The sequence below is a fragment of the Eptatretus burgeri genome, unplaced genomic scaffold (genome assembly GCF_056783735.1).
Source record: "Eptatretus burgeri isolate ZD-2024b unplaced genomic scaffold, Ebu_testis_v1 Ebu_testis_scaffold_3155, whole genome shotgun sequence".
Taxonomy (NCBI): domain Eukaryota; kingdom Metazoa; phylum Chordata; class Myxini; order Myxiniformes; family Myxinidae; genus Eptatretus; species Eptatretus burgeri.
Window position 1 is genome coordinate 578,031 of NW_028225103.1, and position 24,004 is coordinate 602,034.

General features: G+C 46.8%; 1 protein-coding gene and 1 pseudogene across 7 annotated transcripts; both read left to right on the forward strand.

Moving 5' to 3' along the window:
• Window positions 1-488: 488 nt before the first annotated feature.
• LOC147006739 (uncharacterized) lies at window positions 489-5,302 on the forward strand (annotated as a pseudogene). Its single transcript, XR_015054624.1, has 5 exons — window positions 489-503; window positions 702-731; window positions 876-1,006; window positions 3,749-3,863; window positions 4,254-5,302. The product of XR_015054624.1 is annotated as an uncharacterized LOC147006739 (transcript).
• A 7,373-nt stretch (window positions 5,303-12,675) lies between these two features.
• LOC147006740 (uncharacterized) lies at window positions 12,676-23,743 on the forward strand. Of its 6 annotated transcripts, none has more exons than XM_085868109.1 (2): window positions 12,676-12,825; window positions 22,057-23,743. In XM_085868109.1, the coding sequence occupies exons 1-2, from the start codon at window positions 12,691-12,693 to the stop codon at window positions 23,230-23,232; spliced, it is 1,311 nt and encodes a 436-aa protein (XP_085724235.1). In that variant the 5' UTR covers window positions 12,676-12,690; the 3' UTR covers window positions 23,233-23,743. The 6 variants fall into 6 exon arrangements, with proteins under 6 accessions (XP_085724235.1, XP_085724240.1, XP_085724237.1 ...); XM_085868114.1 differs by lacking the exon at window positions 12,676-12,825 and adding an exon at window positions 19,129-19,268 and having other exon boundaries at window positions 22,052-23,739; XM_085868111.1 differs by lacking the exon at window positions 12,676-12,825 and adding an exon at window positions 19,131-19,268 and having other exon boundaries at window positions 22,057-23,740.
• Window positions 23,744-24,004: the final 261 nt, after the last annotated feature.

Below are 24,004 nucleotides of genomic sequence, written 5' to 3' on the forward strand. Positions count from 1 at the left end.
TGTGTGTGGGTGTGTGTGTGTGTGTGTGTGTGTGTCAGTGTGTCAATCTCCTCCATAACTCCAAAACCATAAAACCTAGCAGCCTGAAACTTTGCCTGCACAATAAGAAAACTTCAAGCCTGTTTTGCGAATGCCTGTTCATCATGGCCATGAATCGTTGGGTACATTGCAATGCTTACAAACGCCCGGAGATGCCAGCCCATAACTGTGGCTTTATTTCATTTCCGCCCATGCCATAACCTCAAGAATCTCTTGAACGAAACCAATTTACAAAATGTCGAATGCCTGTTCATCATAGCTACCAATCGCCGGGTACATTGCAATGCTTCGGTGTAGGACTATGTCCAATGAAGATCGGGAGAGTGCTTGCCACACTCCACATGTTTCCATTTACCCGCCAATCGCATCACGTTCCTTCTGGTTGAATGGTTTCCATTAGCGGGAATAATCACCTGGGGTGGCAGATGGACGGTTGTTCTTTGCGGATTATGCGGTTTTACCCTGTGAGATATAATCCGCGGCGATGCTCATCATAACAGTCAGGAGGTGCTTCTGATGTTTAAACGATGTATGTGGTCATCATCAGTTCGATATTTATCGGTATGCCGTCCTGATGGGGGCAAATAAGCCCGAAATCCAGATAGGCGGCTCCGTTTGATGTTTAACTGATGTTCACCATGTAATCTTTGTCTGTTTGACAGAGTCGCTGGGCCGAGGCCTCCGGATTGGAGGTGACACTTTGGTGTGGGGCTATGTCCAATGGAGATCGGGGGGGGGGTGTAATTCGTGAGGCAGTATTCAACGCCAGGGCTCACCAACCGCCATGCGGGTTCTTCTCATGAACGAACATGCCGAATGTTCTTCTCTTACACCAGGTCTGCTCACAACGATCGCCTGCCCTGCTCTTTGAACACACACGGGATAACGCCGAGTTCGCTGAGAGGTGTGCTCCTCTTCCTCTTTTTCTCATAATCGTACAACTTCGCGACTCAGCTGAACAGGAATGGTGAGTGTCTTGCCCAGGACGCGGACAGATTCACACAGCACGAATATGAGAATCACGCAGCCTTCTTCACCATGTCGAGGAGAAGCGACCGTTATGCCCTTCTCTTCCAACCGCCATCTCCTCACTTCTTCTCGCCCGAACCTTCTTCGTGTCCCGCTCCGAACCCAACTTCCCTCCAATCTGACATCACGCCCATCAATTGTCCACTCCGGGGGCGTGGTTTGTCAGTTGTCCCCCTGGAGGCGGGGCTTCCCGGCCGCTTGGACGTGGCAGCTCGGCCGTCATTGCCCGAAGGACATGATCCCCCTTTATAGTCTTGAAACGCAAAAACATAGGAGAAGGTCACAGGGGGTAATATTGGAGAAATTGGGAATACATACTGGGAGAAATTGGCCTTAATCCCTTCCTAATTAACACAGTACCACCCCCGTGTGGTGACACGTAGCACTTTAAGCTTACAGTTTCCTTTTTTTTTTTTTTTTTTTTTTTTTTTTTTTTTTTTTTTTTTTTTTTTTTGTATACCTTGGTCGAGGCTCGTATGAGAGCTAACACACAACTCACAGCAAGGAGGCATGAGACAAGAGGGGCGGGAGTGGAAGGGACAAAACATTGGGGAACAGACACAGGTGAACTGTGGAAGGGGGAGGGATGGGGATGGGACGGGGAACATGGCGAGGGGAAGATGGACATTAAAGGGACTTTCAGGAAGGAAAGCAGGAGAATTGAAGGAAGTGGGCTTGGGTGGATTATCGGGGGTAGAAAAGATCGAGGATTTGGATGGGGGAAGATAAGAGGTGGTGGTGAACAGCTGTTTTGAAAGCCTGGAGGGAAGAATGGGAAAGAATAGAGTGAGGAAGTTTATTCCAAAGGCGGGAAAAAAGAGGAATGAAAGAGTGAAGATGAGCAGTGATTCGTGATTTTGGTAGTTTTACCAGAAGGGGGTTGTTGGCGGACCTTGAGCGCCCTGTGGAAATGTGGTTGGGACAAATCACAGAGAGAGCAGGGGGGCAAGGCTGGAGAGGAGTCGGTAGAAGACAGAAAGACCACCGACCAACCTGCGGTGATTGAGTGAGAGGCCCAAAGACTCAGCTTCATTGCGGGAGATGCCAATGATCTTAAAAGCCCTGGTTTCGACAGCGTGAAGTCGAGAAAGGTGGGAGGCAGGAGCACCAGCCCAGAGGGGAGAGCAGTACTCCATCAGGCTACGGACAAAAGATTTGTAAGTGGTCAGGAGCTCAAGAGGGCCGAGGAAGGACTTTGCACGACGGAGGATTCCCAGTCGGCGACTGGCTTTTGAGGCAAGGTTGGAAATGTGACTTTCCCAGGAAAGGTCATGGCAGATAGTGAGACCCAGAAGCTTGAAAGAAAAGACTTCTTCCAGAGGATTGTTGAGAAAGTGGATGGGGGGTTTTGTAAACGGTCCTTTCGAAGAGACATAGTGAGAGTGTGAGATTTGTCTGGATTGAAAGACATGTTCCACGTGTTGGACCAGTTTGTGATTTTATCCAGATCTGCAGTGAGCGAAGAAGCTGCTGCTTGCCGGTCTGAGGGATGACAGATGGTACGGCAGAGGGTGGAGTCATCGGCAAAGAGAAATAGAGGATTTTCCAGAGAGTCCGAGAGATCATTGATGAAAACCAGAAAAAGAACAGGGCCCAGAACGCTACCTTGAGGAACTCCAGCCTGCACAGGAAGAGGGGATGAAAGAACTCCATTTAGGGCCACACGTTGACTGCGACAGGAGAGGAAGTCTGCGAGCCATGAGTGGAGATGGCCTTGAATACCATGGGAAGAGAGTTTGGTGAGTAGGGCAGGGTGCCAGACTGTGTCAAAAGCACGTGATATGTCCAGGGATACGGCTCGGATTTCCTGTCTGGCATTGAGGACCTCCATCCATTGATGGGAGAGCAGTAGCAGCATATCTAGGGTAGAGTGACCTGGTCTGAAACCAAATTGATGATTGGAAATCAAGCCATTGGAGAAGAGGAAGGATTTCATGTCTGAAGCGATGATGGATTCCATAACCTTGCTGATGATTGGGAGAAGGCTGATTGGTCTATAGTTACAGGGATCTGTTTTTGCACCTTTTTTATGCAGGGCAGTCCCTTCATCATTTACATCGAGATGTCTTCTGCTCATCCATAGGCCATGCTACTCGATACAATCCTAACTTTGCGATGAAATTCCTCCATCTACCCCCACAACCGAAACCATATCGTGTCTGTACATATATATTTTTATACTACTGGCAGCGCTACGTCGACAACATCACTCGGCGATAGGAATTTTTCAGCTACATTTTTTTTATTTTTTTTTCAGAGCTGGCAGATCCGTCGTATATGCGATCCGTCGTTGCCCGGAATGGCGTTAAGCGGCGCATGACTGTATATATATATATATATATATATATATATATATATATATATATATATATATATATATATATATATATATATATATATATATATATATATATATATATATATATATATATATTAGGTGTTTATTGGGCCTTCACAACAGAGCATTTTCTCACCAGCATGGTATGATTGAATACCAATTGCAACCTTTTCCAAACAGACTCCAGCAATCAAAGAGCAGGTCTTCTTTTTTCCTTCATGTTCCACCACCCCCTTTCACCTCGTCTTACGCACCACCCCTCTCTTACATGTATCTGTAGCTGCAACATTCCTAAAAGAATGACTGGAATTAACCATGACTAATTAGGGGTGCCCCTTCCAGTGGGACAGGACCTGCAGGTGAGGACACCGTGACTTGCCGAATGGCGGTGAGCTTGGCAAGTCTCAAACAGAAGTTTGCAGAAGACGAGTGCTGCATTCAATTGTGGGGCTGCATCGTGAGTATGAGATTGTGTGCTCGTATGAGTCACACTTGACACATTGGCCTTTTTACAAGTATTTAATTCATTGAAACCAGCAGCTCTCATCATTGGGATGATTAGATGGTTGGCTTCTACTGAACTGTGCACACACACGTACACACACACACGTACACACACACACACACACACACACACACACACACACACACACACACACACACACACACACACACACCGGCAGTCTTGTTCTTTGTCTTTTGCTCGAGCTTTTCCACACTGCCTGAAACCACAGCTCCATTTTGTGATGGTAAATCAGAACTTTTCATTCAAATTTCACGGTTTTAATGTATTTGCCTTTCCCTGAACCTGAAAGTCAACTTTCCTCATTATTTTCCTCTTTCACAGATTGTACCTCGTGCTTGGGTCTTGAAGAAGCGCGTACGTCTTCTGCAGCTCTCTCTTCACAAGCTTCAACTGTTGGGCGACTCAAAGTCACTCCGTCGCTTGGTGCTTATTCAACACCTGTTTGATAACCTCCTTGTCCTTTATTAATTGTGATGTTGCTGCCACTGTCAAGGTCACCTATTGATTAGAGCCAATCAGATGCTGGAATGTCAAACCCATAATCCTCTGTAGAGACTTTGGACAGCAAGCGACCTCGTATAGGCGTTTGACCGCAAGACTCGGCATCTGGAAGGTCATTTTATTCCAGCCGGCAAGCACACGCCGAATGATTCGCACCACCTGCTTAGTTGCACCACCACCACCACCCCCTGATGTAGCACATGCAATTTCCACTGAACTTCCCACATCTGAAGTGCAAAGCACTGATGTGTCCGTAAGGGTGATCCTGATACTGATGCGACAGCAAATTTTGATGATAATGAAGAAGAGTCGTCGGATGATGTCGAGTCTCCAGCGTGCGAACCAAAAACGACTTCGCTCGAGGAGTCGCCAGGCAAGCCGAATTCGATCATTTTTTAAGATCATTTGTAGTGTTACGAGTATATGACGAGATGTGGCTTATTCATTTCCCATGAATGTTGTCATTGCTCAATGTTGTCTCGATGAAAGATCGTTAATAAAGCCGAAACAGGTAGAGATGATCATGTTCAAGCTGCATCGACCCTGGGTGCAATGTGCGCTGAACCTTTGTCAGCTTTGACCCTCGCCCCTGTAAGTGCCGCTCACACACTCTTCTTGTAAACAGCCCTCGCATCTGTTGCAGAAGCTAACATTGACATGTCAGGCAACTTTTGCATGGCTTGGTGAAATGATTGTGTTGTCTCGAATCAGTGTGGCCACTCAATGTTTAAAACCGCCTTTTACAGCCCACCCTCTTTGCTATTTATCTCTCCTTTCTTCGCGCTCAGTGTTTTTAAGGCAGTGTGTACGTTTATACATCCTGCATGTACTGCATGATGAAGAAGAGTAAATAAACACATCACAAAGTTTCTGAACTTTTCTCTGCCTGGTTTTCTTCTTCTTTTTTACAAGCGATCTACAAGTGCTCGGTGTTGTTGTTATTGTTGGGATCCTTGTCAGGGATTGATTTTTGTAATGTGCACCCATTGGTCAGACAGCAGCTGGACCACACGCACATCTGCCGTTTCACTGCACCCACCATGGCACTCAGATGAAATGATATGGCTGCCATCTTAGTTTTTTGTTGGATCGAATGAAACGGAAGATCAAGAAGGAACCCAAAGAAGTAAATAGCAAAGATGGAGTCATCAGGAGGAACCATCATCTCCCTTCCCTCTGAAAGTTTCCCTCTCACCTTTCTCAAAAACGACCCCCTTCTCCCTCCAATCTTCCCCCTCACTACCCCTTCCCAAAGTTGTCCCCCTCACATCCACAAAGGTGCCTCCTTTTCCACCCTCTCTCTTCCATCTCATCACTCCACCTCTTCCAATCTTCAACTGCCGTCTACTCCCTCCCTTATGACTCCCCACTGGACTTCAACCCATCACCAACGAGCCTTTTCTCCTCCTCATCCAGCCCTCTCCGCAAGCTCTTCTGCAATCCCCCACACTGTTTCAATAACTCTTCTTACCTCCCCCCTTCCTCCCTCGTCCTACCCTCCCCTCCCCTCCCCAGCACCTAAAACCTCCTCCCCTTTCTCTTCCTTAACAGTGTGGATCTCAAACCTCTGGAGCCGATGCTCAAACGTGACATCTTTCCATACAGGTTTCCACTGACAAACCGGACATAATCTGCTTGACAGAAACTTTCCTCCTTCAAGATATCTCTGACTCCCAAGTATCTCTCCCTGGTTCCTCCCTCCTCCGGTATGACAGACCTGAGCCTCGTCCGAGTGGAGGAGTTGCTCTCATCATCAAAAACTCTATTCCTCACTCTCCATGCTCTGCCCTCTCTCCCCCACACCCCAAGGAATTCCTCTGGCTACGGCTTCCCCTTCAATCCCACCTCATGTTTACATGTGCACTGCACCGTCCACCAAACAGTAATGACTCCATTTACTTCTCTCCAAAATCATGGACCAACTTCTATCCTCTCATCCAAAACCTCTCTTCCTCATATGTGGTGACTTCAACTGTCATGCCAGTTGGCTTGGTGTAGGGACCTCTCTCACCTGTCATGGCATTGCCTTTGCCTCATGGAAAGCAAACCCAACTGAGGGTCATCTCAGTTCCTTCCACAAAGCTCGCAACAAGTGTGTATCCACCCTCAGGAGAGCCAGAAAACAACATCTTTCTCATCTCAAGTGTAAACTCTCAAACCTCTCTCCCACCTCCAAATCCTGGTGGCGTCGAATCAAATCTGTTTCTGGTGTATGTTCCCCCTCCATCCCCTCCCTTACCTCAAATGGCCACACAGCTGACACTACACATGAAGTGGCTGAATGCCGAAACTCCATGTTTGCTTCTAAATCTTGTGTCTGAAATCCATTGCTTTCTGTACCCACCTTCCCCAGTTACACCCAACTGCCCCTGGACTCTGTGTCCATTTCTCCTGACAAGGTGGAGAGCTTGGTGTCAAACCTCGACTCAGATTCTGCAACTGGTCCTGATGGCATCAGCCCACGTGTCCTCAAAACCTGCTCCTCTGCTCTTGCTCACCCTCTCTCTGTTCTATTCACCCTCTCATTTGCTCATGGTCATCTGCCATCTGCTTGGAAATCAGCAAACATTACTGCCCTGCATAAAAAAGGTGCAAAAACAAATCCCTGCAACTACAGGACAATCAGCCTTCTCCCAATCATAAGCAAGGTTGTGGAATCCATCATCGCTTCAGACATTAAATCCTTCCTCTTCTCCAATGGACTGATTTCTGATCATCAATTTGGTTTCAGACCAGGTCACTCTACCATGGATATGCTGCTTCTGCTCTCCCAACAATGGATGGAGGTCCTCAATGCCGGACATGAAATCAGAGCCATATCCCAAGACATATCACGTACTTTTGACATGGTCTGGCACCCTGCCCTGCTCACCAAACTCTCTTCCTATGCTATCCAAGGCCATCTCCACTCATGGCTCGCAGACTTCCTCTCCTGTCGTAGTCAACGTGTGGCCCCAAATGGAGTTCTCTCATCCCCTCTTCCTGTCCAGGCTGGAGTTCCTCAAGGTAGCGTTCTGGGCCCTGTTCTTTTTCTGGTTTTCATCAATGATCTCTCCGACTCTCTGGAAAATCCTCTTTATCACTTTGCTGATGACTCCACCCCCTGTCGTACCATCTGTCATCCCTCAGACCAGCAAGCAGCAGCTTCTTCGCTCACTGCAGATCTGGATAAAATCACAAACTGGTCCAACACGTGGAACATGTCTTTCAATCCAGACAAATCTCAAACTCTCACTTTGTCTCTCTGAAAGGACTATTTAGAATACCCCCCACACCCCTCCCCCCATCGAGTTTCTCAACAATCCTCTGGAAGAAGTCCTTTCATTCAAGCTTCTGGGTCTCACTATCTGCCATGATCTTCCTGGGAAAGCCACATTTCAAACCTCGTCTCCAAAGCCAGTCTCCGACTGGGAATCTTCCGTCGTGCAAAGTCCTTCCTCGGCACACCTGAGCTCCTAACCACATACAAAGCTTTAGTCCGCAGCCTGATGGAGTACTGCTCTCCCCTCTGTGCTGGTGCTCCTGCCTGCCACCTTTCTTGGGTTCACGCTGTGGAAACCAAGGCATTCGGATCATTGGCATCTCCCACGATGAGGCTGTCTTTGGATCTCTCACCCTCTCTCTCACTGCAGGCAGGATGGTGGTCTTTCTTTCCTCTGCCATCTCTTGGCCAGTCTCACCCCCCCTGCTCTGTCTGAGATATGACCCCACATATTTCCGCAGGGCGCTCAAGGTCCGCCAGCAACCCTTTTCTGGTAAAAATACCAAAATCAAGAATCACTGCTCACCTTCACTCTTTCATTCCTCTTTTCCCCACCTTTGGAATAAACTCCCTCACTCTCTTCAATCCCATTTTTCCCTCCAGGTTTTCAAAACTACTGTTCACCAACACCTTTTATCATCCCCCATCCAAAACCACAATCTTTTCTACCCCCTTTGATCCACCCCAAACCCACCTTCAAATTTCCTGCCTTCCTTCCTGAAAGTCCCTGTAATGTTCATCTTGTTTACCACGTGTTCCCCGCCCCATCACTCTTCCTTCCACAGAATATCTCCTCATGTCTCTGTTCCCCAGGGTTTTTTCCTTTCCTCTCACACCCCTCTTGTGTCCTGCTCCCCTTGTTCATCCCCTCTCTCTCTCTCTCTCTCTCTCTCTCTCTCTCTCTCTCTCTCTCTCTCTCTCTCTCTCTCTCTCTCTCTCTCTCTCTCTCACCCCATCCCCTCTCCCTCTCTCTCCCCTCCCCTCTCTCTCACCCCATCCCCTCTCTCTCCCCCTCCCCTCTCTCTTCATCCCCTCTCTCCACCTCTCCTTTCTCTCTATCCCCTCCCCTCTCTCCCCCTCCCCTCTCTCTCCCCCTCTCCTCTTTCTCACCTCTTCTCCGATGCGACCGATGTGGCAAGGCCTTTCACCAGAGTTCGGGCCTAAGGATGCACATCCGTCGTCACGTCAACAAACGGGCCGCTTCCGGCACGTCATGTGTCCGTAACACCTGCGCCCAAGTGACCCCGCGAAGCCTCGTTTAAAAAGCTTTGACACCGTGATGAACCCACGAGGAAATCCGGACGTGTGAGGTGGCCATTTGGCCCGTCAAGCCCGTGTCATCTCCACATTCCAATCAACCGAGGTACACACAGGGCCGGTGACTGGGTGTTCGACACCCCAAGTGAACCCTCACCTTTGACCCCCTTCCCCCCCTCCAAACATATTCCACATTAGTTTGAAGAAAACTTTTCTGTTTATAATTACAGATTTATTTTCATTGATAAAGGAGAATCTGATAAACTGATTGCACATTGTCAATGCACACGGTGTGGCCATAAAGTCTGGAAACAAAGGCGAGTGTCCATTATGCATGGTTTATTCACATTACATCACTTGACTCACATGTTCAATGACATTACATCACATGTTCAATCACATTACATCACGTGTTCAATGACATTACATCACATGTTCAATCACATTACATCACATGTTCAATCACATTACATCACGTGTTCAATGACATTACATCACGTGTTCAGTGAAATTACATCACATGTTGAATCACTTTACATCACATGTTCAGTGAAATTACATCACATGTTCAATCATGTTACATCACATGTTCAATCACATTACATCACATGTTCAATCACATTACATCACATGTTCAATCACATTACATCACATGTTCAATCACATTACATCACGTGTTCAATGACATTACATCACGTGTTCAGTGAAATTACATCACATGTTCAATCACGTCACATCACATGTTCAGTGAAATTACATCACATGTTCAATCACGTTACATCACATGTTCAATCACGTTACATCGCATGTTCAATCACATTACATCACATGCTCAATGACATTACATCACATGCTCAATGACATTACATCACATGTTCAATCACATCACATCACATGTTCAATCACATTACATCACATGTTCAATCACATTACATCACATGTTCAATCACATTACATCACATGTTCAATCACCACATGCAGCGATGGCGCTGCAGGAGTCGAGTGAGGCCTACCTCGTGGGTCTGTTTGAGGACACAAATTCGTGCGCCATTCACGCCAAGCGCGTCACCATCGTGCCCGAGGACATCCAGCTGGCACGACATATCCGCGGCGAGCGAGCTGAAACCTCTCCGCCGAGCGCACGCCTTGCGCAGCACCCAACGACTCCTTTCAGAGCCACCACACTTTTCTTGAAAGCGTAATCGACCTTTCATGTCCTTTCACAATGCTTTGTGTATCATGTGAATCATTGTCCAAAGGAAATACATTTTGTGAAGCATTTTTGGTTTGTTTTTTTTTTCACCAAGACTGGGAGAGGGAGCTCTGATGAACAAGATGGTGGAGGCTGGCGGGGTCTGAGTGGGACGGGCTTCAGGATGGTTCAATGAAACGTCCACACAGCTCATAATTCTCGGGGTTCACACGTCATGCTCCAGCTACATGGAAGGAGGTTCATATTAAAATCCACAGTCCCGGTCACGTCGATAACCACGGAAGGTTGAGCACGATGATCGACATTAAACATGTATCGTGGACTTCACGTGCCTTCCAACGCCCTTCGCAAGGCGACGAACAGCACGATCTGTGATTCCCTGGATATTGTCACACTCCACCTGACCATGCCCTTTAGCTCCTTTTCCAAGACCCTTTCCACCTTCACCACCTGGACATTAACATTTGCTCTTTGACCCTTACCAAATTGTACCCTACATTTAATTATTTCTCTGGACGAAGGGGGTGAAGGGGCCGAGTGTGCTCTTCGTGAACATTCACTTTTCCACTCCATTGCCGTGGAAGTGAACCTCGTACTTTCAATTTGACAATCTCAAACTACACTCACTCTTACGGAACTCCCTCTTCACTTCACTAAAAGTAAACACGGAATCCTGTCAAATGAGGTTTAAGTTTTTATTTTAATTTTTTTAATCCAATGTCGAGGCTCGTATAAGAGCTAACACAGAACGTACAACAAGCGAGGGAAGCAGGAGACAAGAGGGCGGGAAAGGGAAGGACAAAACAGTGTGGAACAGAGACGTGAGGAGATCTGTGGAAGGGAGAGGGATAGGACGGGGTACATGGGGTAAACAAGATGGACACTGCAGGGACTTTCAGGACCTTACACTGCAGGGACTTTCAGGACCTTACACTGCAGGGACTTTCAGGACCTTACACTGCAGGGACTTTCAGGACCTTACACGACAGGGACTTTCAGGACCTTACACTGCAGGGACTTTCAGAACCTTACACTGCAGGGACTTTCAGAACCTTGCACTACAGGGACTTTCAGGACCTTACACTGCAGGGACTTTCAGGACCTTGCACTGCAGGGACTTTCAGGACCTTACACTGCACTTTCAAGACCTTACACTACAGGGACTTTCAGGACCTTACACTGCAGGGACTTTCAGGACCTTACACTGCAGGGACTTTCAGGACCTTGCACTGCAGGGACTTTCAGGACCTTACACTGCACTTTCAAGACCTTACACTACAGGGACTTTCAGGACCTTACACTGCAGGGACTTTCAGGACCTAACACTGCAGGGACTTTCAGGACCTTACACGACAGGGACTTTCAGGACCTTACACCGCAGGGACTTTCAGGACCTTACACTACAGGGACTTTCAGGACCTTACATGACAGGGACTTTCAGGACCTTATGCGACAAGGACTTTCAGGACCTTACACGACAAGGACTTTCAGGATCTTACACAAGGACTTTCTGGAAGGAAAGCAGGGAATTTGAAGGAGGTGGATTTGGGTGATCCTGCCTCACGTCTTGCTCATCATGATGTCCGTGGAAACAAAAGTTTTCAAGATAGTAATTGGAATCTCTTGTCATGAAGCTGAGTCTATGACCCTCTCACTTCACCATCGCCAACACGTCGGTGGTCTCTGTCTTCTTCTGCCTCATTTCTGGTCTTGCACCCTCTACCCTCTCAGTGCTCCGTCCCCTCCAAGTATCGACACGATGTATGCGTCCACCAGAAACTCATTCCTGATGAAACGACCTTAATCCAAAACCCCTGTAAACCTTCACTCAATTATTCCTCTCTTTTCCTGCCTGTGGAACCACCTTCCACACCCTCTTTAATCTCATCCTTCCCTCCACGTCTTCAAGACATCTGTTATCTCAGGTCATCCCCCATCCAAAACCATGATCTTTTCTACACCCATTAAACCACCTCACACCTTCCCCAGTTTTGCCTCTGCATCCATCCGGTCCACCTCCTGCGTTCTCCTTCACCCCTCACCCCTTGTTTGTCCATCTCCATCGATTTTCTCCCTCCGGTAAATACAAACTTCATCATTGAGTGTTCTGTATTTGAACGGAGTGAAGCACCTCACTGAACGTGGTGCCAATGTTTTAGAATTGGATTCTTTTGAAGAAGAATTCGGATCAGGAATGATACACGCCCACTTTTCATCCGTCCAATGGCTGAGCGCCGCGTGGGACGGCCCCGCCTCCAAACCCCATTTGATCAGAGGACTGAAGCGCCTCACTGAACGTGGTGCTAATGTTTGCGAATTGGATTCTTTTGAAGAAGAATTCGGATCAGGAATGGTACACGCCCACTTTTCATCCGTCCAATGGCTGAGCGCCGCGTGGCACGGCCCCGCCTCCAAACCCCATTTGATCCACAAATTTGCATATGAACTCCTTTAAAATGACGGACTCGATTTTAAATCACTTTGTTGTTTTTTTTTTAATCCTGTGTTCTTGATTTTTACTCATCATGCGCTCGGATCGTCGCCGGCAAGCGGTGGTGAAGAAGGGTTCGAAGAAAGCCGTTTCTAAGGCGACGCGAAAGGCTGCCGTTAAACGGCGGCGTCATCACAGAAAGGAGAGCTACACCATTTACATCTACAAGGTCCTGAAGCAAGTTCACCCCGACATGGGCGTTTCTTCCAAAACGATGAACATCATGAACTCGTTCGTGATTGACATGTTCGAGCGAATCGCGTCCGAGGCGTCTCGTCTGGCGCATCGCAGCAGCCGTTTGACCGTGTCATCGCGGGAGATCCAAACGGCAGTTCGCCTGCTCCTTCCCGGGGAGTTGGCCAAGCATGCCGTGTCCGAAGGTTGCAAGGCCGTGGTCAAGTCCGTCGGCTCCAAGTGAACTCGGGACTCGCATCCCGCGTTTTTACACTTCATCCCCAAACGGCTCTTTTCAGAGCCACTCTCATGTTTCTTTAAAGGAGTGTAACATTTGATCTTCGTGTCACTGTTCGGGTGTTTGTGTGTGTGTGTGTGTGTGTGTGTGTGTCTGTCTGTGTGTATGTGCGTGTGTGTGTGTGTGTATGTGTGTGTCTGTCTGTGTGTGTGTGTATGTGTGTCTGTGTATGTGTGTGTCTGTGTGTGTATGTGTATGTGTGTATGTGTGTGTGTTTGTGTGTGTGTGCGCGACCGCCGTTTCTCGACAACCGCCAGTCCGATCTAATTGACACTTGCCAGGAATATCACCGGGGCCCCACAGATGTGCCTTTTCAAGGTTTCATATTAATCGGACAAGCGGTTCCCAAGTTACGGCCTTTTATTTGTCAACCAATGACAGGACACAGTGCTATGACATCACGACTGACGTCACAATTCGTCTTCTTCTTCGTTTGATATGACGTCACAACTGACGCTGGAGACCTGAGTATGTGCCTTTTCATTTTTTGATATCGTTCTTCATCCGTTTCAACTGTTTCCCAAGTGTTTCCCAAGGTTTGAAAGCTGTTTTTTCCCAAGGTTTGAATTAATTGTTCAAATTATTAATTGATACCAAGGTTTGAATTTTCCCAAGGGAAACAGCTGTTTCCCAATGGTTTGTTTCAAATTATTAATTAATCCCAAGGTTTGAATTTTCCCAAGGGAAACAGCTGTTTCCCAAGGGTTTGAAAGCTGTTTTTTTCCCAAGGTTTGAATTAATTGTTTCAAATTATTAATTAATACCAAGGTTTGAATTTTCCCAAGGGAAACAGCTGTTTCCCAATGGTTTGTTTCAAATTATTAATTAATCCCAAGGTTTGAATTTTCCCAAGGGAAACAGCTGTTTCCCAAGGGTTTGAAAGCTGTTTTTTCCCATGGTTTGAATTAATTGTTCAAATTATTAATTAATCCCAAGATTTGAATTTTTCCAAGGGAAACAGCTGTTTCCCAATGGTTTGTTTCAAATTATTAATTAATCCCAAGGTTTGAATTTTCCCAAGGGAAACAGCCGTTTCCCAATGGTTTGAAAGCTGTTTTTTTCCCAAGGTTTGAATTAATTGTTCAAATTATTAATTAATACCAAGGTTTGAATTTTCCCAAGGGAAACAGCTGTTTTCCAAGGGTTTGAAAGCTGTTTTTTTCCCAAGGTTTGAATTTTCCCAAGGGAAACAGCTGTTTCCCAAGGGTTTGAAAGCTGTTTTTTCCCAAGGTTTGAATTAATTGTTCAAATTATTAATTAATCCCAAGGTTTGAATTTTCCCAAGGGAAACAGCTGTTTTCCAAGGGTTTGAAAGCTGTTTTTTTCCCCAAGGTTTGAATTTTCCCAAGGGAAACAGCTGTTTCCCAAGGGTTTGAAAGCTGTTTTTTCCCAAGGTTTGAATTAATTGTTCAAATTATTAATTAATCCCAAGGTTTGAATTTTCCCAAGGGAAACAGCTGTTTCCCAAGGGTTTGAAAGCTGTTTTTTCCCAAGGTTTGAATTAATTGTTCAAATTATTAATTAATCCCAAGGTTTGAATTTTTCCAAGGGAAACAGATGTTTCCCAAGGGTTTGAAAGCTGTTTTTTTCCCAAGGTTTGAATTAATTGTTCAAATTATTAATTAATCCCAAGGTTTGCATTTTCCCAAGGGAAACAGCTCTTTCCCAAGGTTTGAAAGTTTTATTTTTTATTTTTTGCACGTACAGCCACGCACGTACGGGTTCAACGAGTTCTAGTTCTCAATTAAATTGAATAATTAATAATAATTTTAAAATCGTCACGGGTCAGGGTAAGGTGTCCCATCAAAGCGGGACCCTGTCACCTGTGCCAGCAGTTATAAAGTGGCAGTACTAATTATGTCTCATTAATTATGAAACACACACACACATAAACACCACACACAAACAAGTCCTGGCGAGGGTCTGCAATCTCTGATTGCTCTTTTTCTTGTTCTTATTACCTCCACCACCCAAGATGAAGGAGGTTATGTTTTCCTCTCCTTCTGTCTGTCTGTTTGTTTGTTTATTTACCTGTCTGTGAGCAGGATATCTCAAAAAGTTGTGGACGGATTAGGATGAAACTTGGTGCACAGGTTCTGTGCATGACAAGGAAGAATTGATTCGATTTTGGTGAAGACTGGGAGAATCATAAATAAATAATATGTTTCCTTACAAGGAAGTTCAACGCAGGAGAAAGGCATGAGGTCCCGGGGGTAGTGTGTGGTTCATGTTGGGTTTCTCACCCAAGAATCACCTTCACCCAGGCAGTCCGCTGACTAAGCGGTGTCCTTGGCTTTTGGGCACAATCCTGGACGGGTCACCACTCCGACACAGGGTACCGGCAAACATGGTACTCATTTTGAAAACTTCAGAAGGATGACAGGCTGAATCAACCCCACCAGGTGTTAATTCAATGGAGAGCGGGATTTGAACTCGGGCCTCAAGGATCTCAAGCCCACCTCCCGAACCATTAAGCCAACACGAGGCATGGGTGGTTTAACGGGTGCAGAAAAGAACATGGTTTTGGATGGGGGATGACCTGAGATGGTGGTGAACGGCTGTGTTGAAGACGTGGAGGGAATAATGAGATAAAAGAGGGTGTGGAAGGTGGTTCCACAGGCAGGAAAAAAGAGGAATAATTGAGTGGAGGTGAAGAGGAGTTTTGGATTCAGGTAGTTTCATGAGGAATGAGTTGCTGGTGGACGCATACATCGTGTAGATACAGTACTTGGAGGGGACAGAGCACTGAGAGGGTAGAGGGTGCAACACCAGAAATGAGGCAGAAGAAGACAGAGACCACCGACGTGTTCGCGATGGCGAAGTGAGAGGCCAATAGACTCAGCTTCATCACAAGAGATTCCAATTACTATCTTGAAAACTTTTGTTTCCACGGACATCATGATGAGCAAGACGTGAGGCAGGAGAACCCAAATCCACCTCCTTCAAATTCCCTGCTTTCCTTCCAGACAGTCCTTGTAGTGTAAGGTCCTGAAAGTCCCTATCGTGTAAGGTCCTGAAAGTCCTTGTCGTGTAAGGTCCTGAAAGTCCCTGTAGTGTAAGGTCCTGAAAGTCCTTGTCGTGTAAGGTCCTGAAAGTCCTTGTCATGTAAGGTCCTGAAAGTCCTTGTCGTGTGAGGTCCTGAAAGTCCTTGTGTAAGGTCCTGGAAGTCCTTGTCTTGTAAGGTCCTGAAAGTCCTTGTCGTGTGAGGTCCTGAAAGTCCCTGTCGTGTCAGGTCCTGAAAGTCCCTGTCGTGTCAGGTCCTGAAAGTCCTTGTCGTGTAAGGTCCTGAAAGTCCCTGTCATGTAAGGTCCTGAAAGTCCTTGTCGTGTAAGGTCCTGAAAGTCCCTGTCGTGTAAGGTCCTGAAAGTCCTTGTCATGTAAGGTCCTGAAACTCCTTGTCGTGCAAGGTCCTGGAAGTCCCTGTCGTGTAAGGTCCTGAAAGTCCTTGTCGTGTAAGGTCCTGAAAGTCCTTGTCGTGTAAGGTCCTGAAAGTCCTTGTCGTGTAAGGTCCTGGAAGTCCTTGTCGTGTAAGGTCCTGAAAGTCCTTGTCGTGTGAGGTCCTGAAAGTCATTGTCGTGTAAGGTCCTGAAAGGCCTTGTCGTGTCAGGTCCTGAAAGTCCTTGTCGTGTAAGTTCCTGAAAGTCCTTGTCGTGTAAGGTCCTGAAAGTCCCTGTCGTGTCAGGTCCTGAAAGTCCCTGTTGTGTCCATCTTGTTTACCCAATGTACCCCGTCCTATCCCTCTCCCTTCCACAGATCTCCTCACGTCTCTGTTCCACACTGTTTTGTCATTCCCTGTCCCACCCCTCTTGTCTCCTGCTCCCCTTGCTTGTTGTACGTTCTGTGTTTGCTCTTATATGAGCCTCGACATTGGATACAAAATATTTTTAAAACAAAAACCTCATTTAACAAGAATATGTGTTTACTTGAGTGAAAGCGAAGAGGGAGTTCTGAAAGTGTGAGTGCAGTTCCGCAGGGAGGGAGTTCGTTAAGAGTGAGTGCAGTTCCACAGGGGCAAGGGCAGTTCCGTAAGAGTGAGTGCAGTTCCAGAAGAGCGAGTGCAGTTCCATAAGAGCGAGTGCAGTTTCAGATTGTCAAAGTGAAAGTCCCAGGTTCACATGCACGGCAATCGAGTGGAAAAGTGAATCTTCACGAAGAGCACACTCGGGCCCTTCACCCCTTCGTCCAGAGAAATAATTAAATATAGGGTTCAAATTGGTGAGCAGGGCAGGGTGCCAGATCGTGTCAAAAGCACGAGATACTGTATGTCTAGGGATATGGCTCTGATTGCTGGTACTTTATAAATTTAATTTCTATGCTATAGTCGAATTGGCTGTCAGGAATGTTTCCCTTTACCCAAGAGTCTTTTGACCTACATATTGATAAAAGGAATGTCTTACTATGAAACAGGGTGAACTGGTTGATAACACTGCAAAGTTTCACCGTAATTGTGTCGTTCTCTCCCTTACACCCAAACTGGACACATATTGTAGTTTTGAGTTCTTTTGCCGAATGCTTATCAGCTAATCATGTAGTTGAGTTGCCAAATGTCTCCCCCTCCCATCCTTTGGAATGTCAAATTGTAAATAAGAGGAATTGCTTCGGGATTCTGTTTCAGTGAAGTCCATTCGAATGTTTCGGTGAATCATTCATCCCCCTCCTTATACAGCCTAAAACCCTGTTTGCTCTACCTATAGCTGCCTGGAATTGTGCTGCCTGCTTACCTCCCATGTCTATTACCACCCCCAGATCCTTCTCCTGTGTGACACACTCCAACATTACCCCCGCCCCCTCCCAGGAACCTGAGGCTCACCTAATTAAGGGTCAGGTCTAAACATTTCAACACAAACTCTAATTATATCTTAACCAATAAATTCGAGGAAGTTGTGGAAGACGAGGCTGATGCAAACGTGTCTAATCAAAAGCAAACAACCAAAAGGATCGTGAGATTGATCGAGTGATTCAATGAGTTCGCTCAGAGTGTGAACAAATGGAGTCAGACATAAAACAACTTTTATTCAATTTTAAAACTTCATCAACATTCACACGACAAAGCTTACAAACTACAAGGAAAAATCACGAAATAGAAAACGTCTTGTCGTTTTAAAACACGTTGAAAAAATAATCCACAAAACAACATTGCGGATTGTTTCCAACCAAAAACAAGGTACAAAAATAAAACACCTGATGACAATTTGAAAGTTAAAGCTCTTTCACTAACTACGGATGGTTACGATTCAACGATCAAAACCACAACTGTGTTCACACCGTTGTGGATCACACCGTTCACAAAACCACAACTGTGTATGGAGGAACCTGACCGAAGAAATTCAACACAATTTTGATCCACTGTCAAGTTTTGGCATTCACATTACCAATCGTTAATAAGGTGCAGGCGACAACTTAGGATGACGTCACGAGATGTGGCGTTGTTGGAGTTATAAGGTTATCCTGGAGAACTCCATGCCATGGGCAAGCTTTCACGACCTATGAGTACCACGTCCTCAAAACAACGAGTCACGCCTTCAAACAGCGAGCCACGCCCTCAAACAGCGAGCCACGCCCTCAAACAGCAAGCCACGCCCTCAAACAGTGAGCCACGCCCTTAAACAGCGAGCCACGCCCTCAAACAGCGAGCCACGCCCTCAAACAGCGATCCACGCCCTCAAACAGTGAGCCAGGCCCTCAAATAGCAAGCCACGCCCTCAAACAGCGAGCCACGCCCTCAAACAGTGAGCCACGCCCTTAAACAGTGAGCCATGCCCTCAAACAGTGAGCCACGCCCTTAAACAGCGAGCCACGCCCTCAAACAGCGAGCCACGCCCTCAAACAGCGATCCACGCCCTCAAACAGTGAGCCATGCCCTCAAATAGCAAGCCACGCCCTCAAACAGCGAGCCACGCCCTCAAACAGTGAGACACGCCCTCAAACAGTGAGACACGCCCTCAAAGAGCGAGCCACGCCCTCAAACAGTGAGACACGCCCTCAAAGAGCGAGCCACGCCCTCAAACAGCGAGGCACTCCCTCAAACAGCAAGCCACGCTCTCAAACAGTGAGCCAAATAAGAGGAAGAAGAAGAAGGGGGAGGAGAAGGAGAGTAAGAAGAAGAAGAGTGAATTATGACACAACACAGAGTACCACAGGTGGGAAGAAGAAGTTGAAACATTTTAAGAGACCGTTTTTTTATTTTATATTTTTTGATAAACATTAAGTGAGATTGGGTGAAGGAAATGTTTCAAAAAAATGGAAGTTCGACGAGTTACAGAAGAAGAAGAAGAGTGGGAAGAGAAACACGTGGTTTCAGGAGGTGTAATGTGAAAGGTTAAAATAAAAATTTTTTTTTTAAAGCATTCGGTAAGATGAGGTAAAGGAAAGGTTGAAGAAAAAATCGTGAAGGTGGATGGTGAATGTGGGTTTATTAAAGTAGTCGATGGTAGATCGGCAGGAGGAGGAAGAAGAAGAAGTCAGAGACAGAGGAAGTCACGTGGTCACGTGACGTACAACCTGAGGTGAGAGGTTTTTTTTATTTACTTTTAAGACATAAAAACAGAGGGGATCGTTGAGAGGGACAGAAGGAGGATGGAGGGACAAGTGGAGAAAATAAAAACTGATAATAAGGAGAAAACACAATAAACACGATGGTGCACACGGACGGGAAGAAGGGTCGGCCTCATGGAAACCCGACACGACAAGACTGAGGAAAACTCAACAAGTTTTAACACAAGGACCGAACTAGAAACACACAGTGAACACAGAGACAACAACATGACAGGAAAATCGCGACAAAAACACTGATCTTTGAGAGAGTCGGCAGAGACCCTGAAGAGGAACCGCCACAGCCGCTCAAGACCCAGAACCATGTTTGTGATAATTATATAATATGTTTTGTCTGATGGATTATGGAGCTGGTTTGGACCAAAACCAAGAGGGATGATAACGATGTCGGTGGTGGAGTTGTGTGTTCGTTACTCGGTAGTTATCGAGTTCCGTGAAGTCGTGTCCGAGTCCTGGTGACATCGACCGTCGGGTTTGTCCGAACACGCACGTCCTGCACGGCTTCCCGAACCTCTGGCAGACACAGCTTGTGTGTCCGGTGTCCTGTATATTATTAGTGTGGCACGCTCACACGCTGCAAGCAGGTACTGGGGTGCGTCCTGTGTGTGTGACGTCACAAAGAGAATGTTCACCTTCGATGAAGTGCATTGTGATCCCATCCGGCGAGAGCAGATCAACAAATCAGAATAAATCCACAACGAGGGATCACAATGGGATCTTCATGTCACGGGTCACAAGGATGGTGATTTTAATGGGCAAAGGTCAAAGGTTAAACAAGGAAACGATTGTTTACACTTTACACTCGAATCGAATGGGTTGTTGGACGACGTGAACAGAGGCATCTTCCTCGTCTGTGTGGGAAGGAAAGGGAAGGCAGTGTGAGGGGAATGTAAGGCAGTGTGAGGGGAATGGAAGGCAGTGTGAGGGGAATGGAAGGCAGTGTGAGGGGAATGGAAGGCGGTGTGAGGGGAATGGAAGGCTGCGTGAGAGGCGGGGAACGGTGATAAAACACACACAAACAGCAACATTTTATTTTTAACTACCGGGTTCCATATAAAACCTGGCGAGAGCATTTAAAATCCACGCGATCTTCCTGGCAAAGACCTGCGTGCATGCTCACACATGCAGCGACCTTTGCACCCCTCCGTTGAATCTGATTCCTACATGCCACCCTATGGGGAAGCAGTTTTAAAATCAAAACAAAACCGTCAGTCCTTAACAGTCCCTCAACAGAGGAGGAGGGGTAGGGAAGCAGGGGGAGATGGGGTGGGTGGGAGAGAGAGGAAGGGGAAAGAAAAGGGGAGGGTGAGGGAAGGTGTCAGAGAGAGGGAGAGGGGTGGGAGAGAGAGAGAAGGCTGGATAGGAAGTCGAGGGGAGGGGGACAGGTAGGGGAGAGTGCAGCGGGATAGTGGAGAGGGGAAGGGGATTCCGGAAGATGTGGCGCCCAGTTTAATGTCCATCCAAGAGACGGCGCACACATTGATGAACCACCCTGCCTGTGAAACACCGGGATGACAATTTATAGCAGGGTCAGGATTCTAAACCCAAGCTGGACAGCTTCGAGCGAGCATGTGTATCTCTCGGCTATCTTTCCATGATGTGGAGATTCATTATTTTGTAACAACTAAAAACATTTTTTACTCATTGTAATCATAGAATTTATTTCGCCTCCCAAACTCCAATATCGAACCGTGGTATCGCCATTAAAGCACGAAGAGTGCACGCCAAGTGGCTTAACCAAGCACCCCAACAAAATGGTTAAATAAACTTTTTAAAACGAAACGTTAAATTTTGTTATTTGTATTTATTTTGTTTGGAGTTTGAATTTTGTAATTCAGCTCCGTTTAACAGATTCTCGAGGTTATGGAATGTGCGGAAATGAATAAAGTCACGATCGCTGGCGTGTCCGGGTGTTTACAAGCATTACAATGTGCCCAGCGATTCGTAGCTTCGATGATCAGGGATTTGAGTGAGGAAAGTGAAAACAACAACTTTATCATAAAGAAATTGTTGTGGCCTGTTCCAAGTCAGGGCATGGTTGAGCAGACCAAAAAAACATGGCGGCTTCAGATCTCGATCTCCCTCCCTCCTCGCTCCCCATCCCTCATCGCTGTAAGATAAAGTGGGTGTTCGGGAAATAAATAAATAACGTAAGAATGGGGATGAGGACGAAAAGAAGGGGAACCAGGGAACTGTAAGAATCGAACTAAAACACGGGGTTAGTGGGGGCTGGTGGAGTACGGATGACATGGAATGCTTGTAAGTCCAGACGAAAGAGAAAATGATTTGTATCCGGATGAGAGATCTGTTCAGCAGTTAAGGATATTGTGTTCATTTACCTGACGTTTCTTTTCATTGGTTGTTGCTTCAGTACAGGTGATGGAGCCATTAGATCGCAGGTGTCTGCCGCCCAACCCCCCGAGGACATTTCAGCAAGACCTTCCTCGAGTTGGCCCAGCCGATCCGGTTCACCAGGGATCCCGACTCCAACCTGATCTGGTTCAGCGTGGAGCCGCACTCATAAGAGGACAGAGTCAACAAGCTGAACAGAAACGTCAGGAAGGGAAAACAATGGGCCAGGAAGTCGACCAGAAACGTCAGGAAGGGAAAACAATGGGTCAGGAAGTCGACCAGAAACGTCAGGAAGGGAAAACAATGGGCCAGGAAGTCGACCAGAAACGTCAGGAAGGGAAAACAATGGGCCAGGAAGTCGACCAGAAACGTCAGGAAGATAAAACAATGGGCCAGGAAGTCGACCAGAAACGTCAGGAAGGGAAAACAATGGGCCAGGAAGTCGACCAGAAACGTCAGGAAGGGAAAACAATGGGCCAGGAAGTCGACCAGAAACGTCAGGAAGGGAAAACAATGGGCCAGGAAGTCGACCAGAAACGTCAGGAAGGGAAAACAATGGGCCAGGAAGTCGACCAGAAACGTCAGTCAGTTTGGCTGCTCCGTGACAATCTACACCAGCAATTGAAAAATCTCCACCAGAAAGCTGATGCGATCAACCACCGTGTCCTCCAACTGTCTGATCAGACACACCAGGAAAATGAACAAAGATCCATGCGTATCGAACAGAGACGCCAGCAAAGCGAACAGCAACGCCAAGAAAGCAAACAAATACGCCAGGAAAGCGAACCGATACGCCAGTATACCAAAGAGGTACGCGAGCGTACAAAACAGATAGGCCAGTGTTCCGGGCAGAGACAGGAAAGCCAACAAATGCACTTGTGGACAAAGCAGAGACACCAGGAGAGTGGTCAGCTATTCCAGCGTACCGAAATGATACCCAAGCAAAATGAAGACAGACTTCAAGAATCCCTACACCGAGCCGTTATGGAGCACCTGTCCCGTAGATATGATCACCAGCTCCTCAAGCAGCAGCAGGTACACCAGAAGAATGAACATTCACATCAGCAATCAGAGCAGAGACCAGGAGTACGCTCACTTGATGCAACCTGTAGTGAGACTACAACGAGGTCTCCGCCTTCAAGGGAGGTCCAGAACACCGAATCACCTCTGAATCGGGACGCGGTGTCTCATTGGGTGTAGTCCACAAATGATCGCTCCCTCTCAACCGGCCAATAAAAGATCACCCTTTGCAAGTTCACCACCGAAAGAACCATCCTGCCCGAAACCACCACTGAGATCTTTGAGATGACTTGGCGCCATTTTTGGATCTTTCATTCCCATCACGTTACATTTTGTTCATGTGGAAGTCCTTTTGTGTTATAATCACCATTTAGTCTTGTGTTTCCCCCCTTTGCCCCGAGTTGACCAATAAAACATTTTCCTTATGAACATATTACGTTTGCACTGACCCATACAGACCACAAAAGGGCAATGAGAGCCTCGTTTACCTTCTCCAAAGGATGAAATCACAGGAGGTTGAGGTATGCTAACCTTGGGGGCAAGAAGCTGACGTTTCAGTTGTTAACCCTTCATCGGAGCATAACAGGGGGACAGAGTGGGGTCGAGCCTTTATTTTTAATGGAGACGAGTCAGAGAGAGCTCTGGAAGTGCTTGGGGATGAGAATGACTAATTTTGACACCACGAGGAGAATTGGAAGGTTCTGGAGGTTTCAAGGGACCTGGAGAAAAGGGGGGATAACGGGAAAATAAACAAGAAGCAAGGGAATGACAAAAGTGCATCAACACATCTTTCGAAAGTATTAAATATATGTGCAGGAGACAAATGAAAGTGGAGAGATAAAAGGGAAGAGGAGAGAAAGGAGTAAATGGAGGGTGTCACTGTGACAGAGAAGAGGAAAAAAATAGGGGAAAATACCCCTGCGCACTCGCTTGGTAGAATAATGACACTGAG